The 6611-nt window shown below is 38.9% G+C and overlaps 1 protein-coding gene across 1 annotated transcript in view; it reads left to right on the top strand.

Moving 5' to 3' along the window:
• LOC109484263 (mucin-like protein) overlaps window positions 1-6604 on the top strand; it is a gene marked incomplete at both ends in the record, with an annotated part of 15553 nt that extends 8949 nt beyond the window's left edge. Inside the window, 11 exons of the mRNA XM_019787521.1 lie at window positions 953-1133; window positions 1840-1965; window positions 2138-2260; window positions 2604-2723; window positions 3158-3403; window positions 4073-4201; window positions 4613-4735; window positions 5140-5268; window positions 5493-5615; window positions 6137-6253; window positions 6584-6604. Coding sequence (XP_019643080.1) covers window positions 953-1133; window positions 1840-1965; window positions 2138-2260; window positions 2604-2723; window positions 3158-3403; window positions 4073-4201; window positions 4613-4735; window positions 5140-5268; window positions 5493-5615; window positions 6137-6253; window positions 6584-6604 — 1438 coding nt within the window. The remainder of the gene's footprint in view (window positions 1-952; window positions 1134-1839; window positions 1966-2137; window positions 2261-2603; window positions 2724-3157; window positions 3404-4072; window positions 4202-4612; window positions 4736-5139; window positions 5269-5492; window positions 5616-6136; window positions 6254-6583) is intronic.
• Between the last annotated feature and the right edge of the window lie 7 nt (window positions 6605-6611).

Genomic DNA, 6611 nt, shown 5'->3' with positions numbered 1-6611 from the left:
GGGGGCTCTTTTGACCCCCCCCTAAGAACTCGCGAACGGTAGGTCGTATGACCACCAAAATCTTTAGAGAATGGTGTACTAGTAAAAATTTAACATATCTACAATTTTTATGTCGTTATGACGTAATATGACGTCATTATGACGTCATTAATGTGATTTTATTGGCCAAAACCGTCTAAATAGGTTTTTCCCTGAAAACCTCCCTGGTATACAACATAGCTTTACCAAAAGTGTTTATGACAGAATATTAGTGTGTACTAAGTCTTATGTTGCCCATAGCAACACCAGTGACGTCATAAAATTACGTCATGCATATTTAAGATATCCGCCATCTTGGATCATCAATCTTGAATTTTCAAAAAAAGTTTTTTTTCATGATAAAGCCTAAAATACATTGTAAACATACTAAACACCTTCATTCAAACCTTTTTGTAAAAAGAAATGGAAGTATTGATGAAATTTTAAGGAAAATAACCCGTATATACCTGTTCTAATGATATGGTCCGCCATCTTGGATTTTGGCCAATGACGTCATCAAATTAGCAAAAATTATGCATATTTAATGATAAAATTTACATAAAATTATATGGGATGTTATTAATATTAGAAACCATGAGTAACTTGACATAAAACCCATGAAATTCTATTGTTGAAACATAAAGTACTAAATTTAGCAAAAAATGCCTGTCAGAAACCCGTTGCCATGGCAACACAAAAAATTATTATCTCATTCCAATGATAGAGAATTGTTGCCAACAATATTTTAGGAAAAGTCACCAAGTTTGGTCGTTTTACGGCTAGCCGTTCAGACGCTAGGTGACATCAAAGTTGCCGCGGGCACTTTTAGCCCCCCCCCGGTCTAGGTAGGGTTAAGTTGTTATTGCTTCTTGATTATTACTTTTAAGTACCAGATTCTGTATGATGTATACCTCGTCTTGTTGTTGTTAAACAGGTTGTTTCCTGCTCGTGTCCTGAAGCCTGGACAGGAGAGTTCTGTGAGACTGATAAGAATGAATGTGAGGAGGACCCGTGTTATCCAGGAGCGGCGTGTACAGATATGGTATCACCTAAACATGGCTTCGAATGCGGACCATGTCCCAATGGTCTGGATGGGACTGGGGTGAAGTGTTATGGTCAGTAGGACAAACGTTTCCTTTAGCCTAAGGCCACACCGATTTAATTTATTGTTGACATCCGCGCGAGCAAAAAAAAAGGTCACGTCCACCGACGCTATGGCCTGGCTCTAGGCCTGGGTAGTCCATGGGAGTTGCGAGGCACCCAGGCTACAGAAGCTCCGCGACTGGAGAACTCAGTACATACGTACCGTTCCTGTCCATAAATCCCACAAAAAGCCAGCTTGTGCCGACTTGTCGTATACTTTGCTAAGTACTGCCACAAATTCACAATATCGGCTTTGTATTCCTGTGGTTTACTAGCATTTTTATTTTTGGTCGGATTTTTTTAATTCGCCCGCGCGCAGTAGTTTGGAGGTCTTCAGAAGATGGCATCTATAAAATCAAGTCGGTGTTGCCAAATGATAATAAACAAATCTTGTATTATATCAGTTCTTGATAAGTGTTGCATGTGCCCAATAGGTTTTTGGGTCATGCAACTGTGACATTAGAAAGCGACAGGAAGTCAACAAAACGTTAATGTGCACATCACTGATAACGTGATGTCAATGATTTTAAGGACCTCCACCAGACCAGATAAAACAAACAGTTCTCGTCCTCAAAGTTCAACCTCGCTGGCCATTTGCGTTCCGAAAAATATCCGTTGAATTTTTAATGCAATGTTGTTAGCAAGTGCTAATATTATGTGTTTTGTTTCATTTTGCAGATATCAATGAGTGTGTCCAAGGTCAGCTTTGTGAACAGCCCCATAACTGTGTGAATATCCTAGGCAGCTACACCTGTGGTTGCGACCTTGGTTACACCCTAGACAGCAATGGCCTCAACTGTACTGGTAAGCTACGGAGTTGTATCATTATATTGCAATGTAGAAATTGCATTATTTGATAGCCAGTAGAACAGCTAAATTACCTATGTGTCCAGCAGAACTTTGTTTTCACTGTAAATTCATCTCATTCTTTTCCACAGGCGAAAAAAACATATTAAGTTGTACCATTTTTCTCTAGATATAAACGAGTGCGACATTAGCACAGCTGATTGTGCAGTTGAGGCAACATGCACCAACACAGAGGGCAGCTTTACTTGTACCTGTACTACCGGATATACTGGCAATGGGACCTACTGCGCAGGTGATTACTTTACTTTTTACCTTTTCTATAAAACATTTCCTCAAACGATGAATAACTTGACTGTGTTTACAAGAGGCTATTGTAAGACGCTATACGAATCAGAACTAGTGATTGTTGTCCAGAAGAAGGTGACAGACTGCCACCGAAACCTTGGATGCAAAAACCTCTTACTCGGTTGTTAAATACTGAACCATCTTATAATTACACAAGTTTTCTCTCAATGCAAGAAATCTATTTCATGTTGACCTATAATGAGATCAGAATAACTCCGAATGTTGGAAACAGAAACAAGCGAATACTTTGTTATTTCTTGTATACATCATTTCCTTCTATCCTTTTTCAGATGTTGATGAATGTGCGACTAGTGCCTCCTGTGATCGCAATGCAGTATGTGACAACACTGTTGGATCCTACACATGCACATGTAAGGCTGGCTATGAAGGCAGTGGACGCAGATGTGAGGGTAAGTTGTATCTACTCGTTGTTACTGTCCTTCTGAAGCTGAATGTCTTACGATGCAATGTTAGGTAGAAAGCAGGCCAGTTGTGACATGATCCAACATTATTCCTTTTGACAATCTTAATAAGAATGCCGATCAACGTTGGAATATTGTGCTAGTAAAGGTAACTTATGTTAAATATTTTGACGCTAAAGTTTAATTTTGGCGGTATTTTATAATCCCTGTGTACACTATCACACATCGCCCCTTTCTTAGTATTTCAAGAAAAGGAAAGTGAGATGTACATTAAAGGTAAAGGTAATTTAGATTTAGACTCCGTCGGAGTTGGATAACCGCTATGCTTTAGGCCTCCATGTGGGAAAGAATATGCAATAAAGGACCATCTCTGTAGTATTGCTGACCAGTTGTCTCCAATTCGTCTATCTTATCCTTTAAAGACAAAGACGAGTGTGTTGATCCGGACATCTGCCACACAAATGCAAGATGTACCAACTCCATCGGCTCCTACAGCTGCAGCTGCAACTCTGGTTACCGCCGCAAGGGGGCAGTGTGCACCAACGTGAATGAGTGTGAAGAGCTACTGGACAACTGTAGCCCGGGGCAGGGGATCTGTACAGATAACCCTGGGTCCTATAGCTGTGCGTGTAGGGGTGGGTATGAAGGAGACGGGATCACATGTCAAGGTTTGTTACGGTTTCGATGTTTTCTTTGAGGTACACTGGTGCAATTTTTCTAATGATTTCATTCCCATCCCGACTGAATTAGTCTTTTGTAAGGTAGATTAGCCTCATGTTATATGTCTATGGTTATATAGCAGTTGGTACCAGACGTTGTAACTTGTACACATGTTGTGCAGTAACGTTATTTCCTAATGTACCTGGTACATTGCATTGTTTAGTAAACAATGTGAAACATACATGTAATATGGCCATTGCGATAGACCTATTTTATACCATTTCAGATTTTTTTGTGAACAGTTCACCATTAGTTGCAACATGACATTGACTTACTTTGCCCTACCCTGTGCCTAGACTTTATTAACTCAAGTGCCTGATGGCATATCGAGGAGCAAACTTCAACTTCCTTTTGTCAGCTCATAGAAAATGAAAACCCAGAATCATTGAATAACAGGCACTATCAGTTGATGTCGAGGGTATTTTTTGCAATAAACATTATCCAATATGCAACTTTATTGCTTCGACGAAATGCTGTTGTCATATAGTTGGCAGATTATGTGTTTTCATATCACTTGGTTAGTTAAACAATAATCGAGTGATGAAGATAATATACTCTTGTAACTGAAACTGATACCAATATTTAGATATCTAATTTACTTGACGTTGGCTCTTCAGATGTTGACGAGTGTTCAGATGCTGCTCTCAACAACTGCACTGAGAACGCGGATTGCACCAATACGGAGGGCTCTTATAACTGCCTGTGTACAGATGGGTATGAAGGGATCGGTACAGTCATTTGCACCGGTAAGTTATAAAGATTTCACTCTTACGTCAAATTAAAAAAAAAGAAGATTTGTGATATTTGTATTGTGCCCATGTGGTGGCGCCAATCGCCAAGAGCCTAGGTTACCGGGCAGGAGATCGAATGGTCACGGGTTCAATTACTGGCAACACGTTGTGCCCTTGAAAAAGGCATTTCGATCTACACTACTTCCGTCACTCCACCCAGGTGTGAAGTTTGTAACTGGCTTTAGCTAAAGAAGTTAAAGGCAGTCGAAGTAGAGGGACGGGCTCCACTTCCTAATATCGTGGCTTAGTCGATAAAAAACCTACTGTCTCTGCGGCCTGAATAATGTTATGGTTCTACCTTTATTGTGTCCAGTCTACCGTGTGAATTATATATACATTTTTTTTTCTTTTAATTGTCTAATATAGATGTCGACGAGTGTGGAAGTGTAATAGATAACTGTGCTCAGGAGGCAACCTGCACAAACTCTCCGGGATCTTACACGTGTTCGTGTAACGCGGGATTCGTCGGGAATGGGATTCAGTGTGAAGGTAAGCAGTTTACATTTCTCTTAATGGAGGAAAAACGTGTATACAATCATCAATATCTTGTCATGAGTATATTGCAGTTACATTGTAGAAAGCAATCGTTTATTACTCATCATTCTTTTTCATATAAAAGACGACATTCCATGTGACTATACCGCTAGTGATCACCTTTCATACTTGTAGTAGAAACTGCTTACTTAAAGGAACATATACGTTTTATTGAAAACAGAAAGGAGTTATCGTTCCACCTGCCATTTTGCAATATGTTTTTTATAATGATGCACAATAAAATGTAGATAAACCTGCATATCATATGAAGCTAGAGTGGTTACTATAACTGTTAAAACGGAGATGATTTGTTGATTAACTTGTAAACTATTACATGTAATTATATTTCGTTGCTGCAGATATTGATGAATGTGTAAGGGGAGAAGCTGACTGTGACATCGACACAAAAGCCGTCTGTACCAACCTGATTGGAGGCTACAACTGTACATGTTATAATGGTTACAAAGGAGACGGTAGGCACTGCACAGGTAGGAACACACCAAGTTTTAATCATTGGTCGCTCGAGTATAATTCATGCCTTATTTAGCTTGTGTGTTGTGGAAGCGACAGAAAAAGATGTAATATTACAAAAAAATAAATTGACAACGCCGTGTTAAAAAGGGTTAAAAGGATTGTTAAGAAAATAAAAACTATGGCAGTTTTTTTAAGAATCAGTGAGGAGGAACTGATGGGCATATCTTATTCTCCGCAGATGTGAATGAGTGTATGACTGACAAAGGTAAATGCTCTATGGACTGCTTCAACACTGATGGAAGTTATACCTGTAGCTGTGAGGATGGATACAGGCTAGCGGTCGATGGTTTCAAGTGTGATGGTAAAAACATATGTTTGTACATTTTACCCTTTTACCATTTGATTGAACACGTAGATCAATGACATCCGAAATGATTTTGAGATTGTTTTAAATGCAAAATTAAAATAACATTCAGCACTTTACTTTATATTCAGATTAATTAAATTGCAAGCACGGTATCAAATTTGGCAACTTGACAAGTTGACCAATTTGATACTGTGAAACTTTTCGACCTCCTTCACTATTCCTATGCAAAATTAGCTTTATCTAGCATTATTTTGGCGTTCTGTTTAACCATCTATCATTATGATTTGTTGTCTGGACAACCATTTTTCTCCCACCGCATCATTTGTTCTTCAAGATCTCTACCTATTCACTTTGTCTCAGCTATTCTCGATTGACCTTTCTTTCGACTCCTTATTACTTTGATAATGTTATGTACTATCATTTTGGGGTTTTGTCCAAAGAATATTTCCAAACCACCAATAGGTGATATTTTTTTTCTGGTTAAATGAATAAACAACAACAACGTATTGCAATAGATATTGACGAGTGTGCAGAACAGCTGGATGACTGTGAACAAGCCTGTACAAACACAGACGGCGGGTTTAACTGCTCGTGCGTCCCAGGATTCATTCAAGTTGGAGACTCCTGCGAAGGTAATGAACTTTTCCACTGAGCGTTCCTTGAACAGTCAGCTTCAGATAAGGTAGCTTTTTGGTAACATGGGTATTGGGTTTTACAAGTAGACTAGAAAAAATGTTTTCGGGTCATATATATTATTGTATCTGTATATTCCCCGAGGGCTTTGTATGGTTGTATGGTTGAACATTCATGTATGGTAAACGTCCCAAGTAGTATCCGCATCCACTACTGACCAAACTTAGTGGTTGTTACTTGAAATGTACTTTGGCAGTTTTCAAAATTTATGCAATTACTTGAATAAAAGTTTTCTGTAATAGAATGATTCAACAAGTTGTTCTTTTCAGCCTCTGTAAATTGCACCAGAACCGTCTC

The sequence above is a fragment of the Branchiostoma belcheri genome, unplaced genomic scaffold (genome assembly GCF_001625305.1).
Source record: "Branchiostoma belcheri isolate BF01 breed outbred unplaced genomic scaffold, Haploidv18h27 scaffold694, whole genome shotgun sequence".
NCBI classification, from domain to species: Eukaryota; Metazoa; Chordata; class Leptocardii; order Amphioxiformes; family Branchiostomatidae; genus Branchiostoma; species Branchiostoma belcheri.
This window is presented reverse-complemented; position numbering and strand designations above follow the sequence as displayed.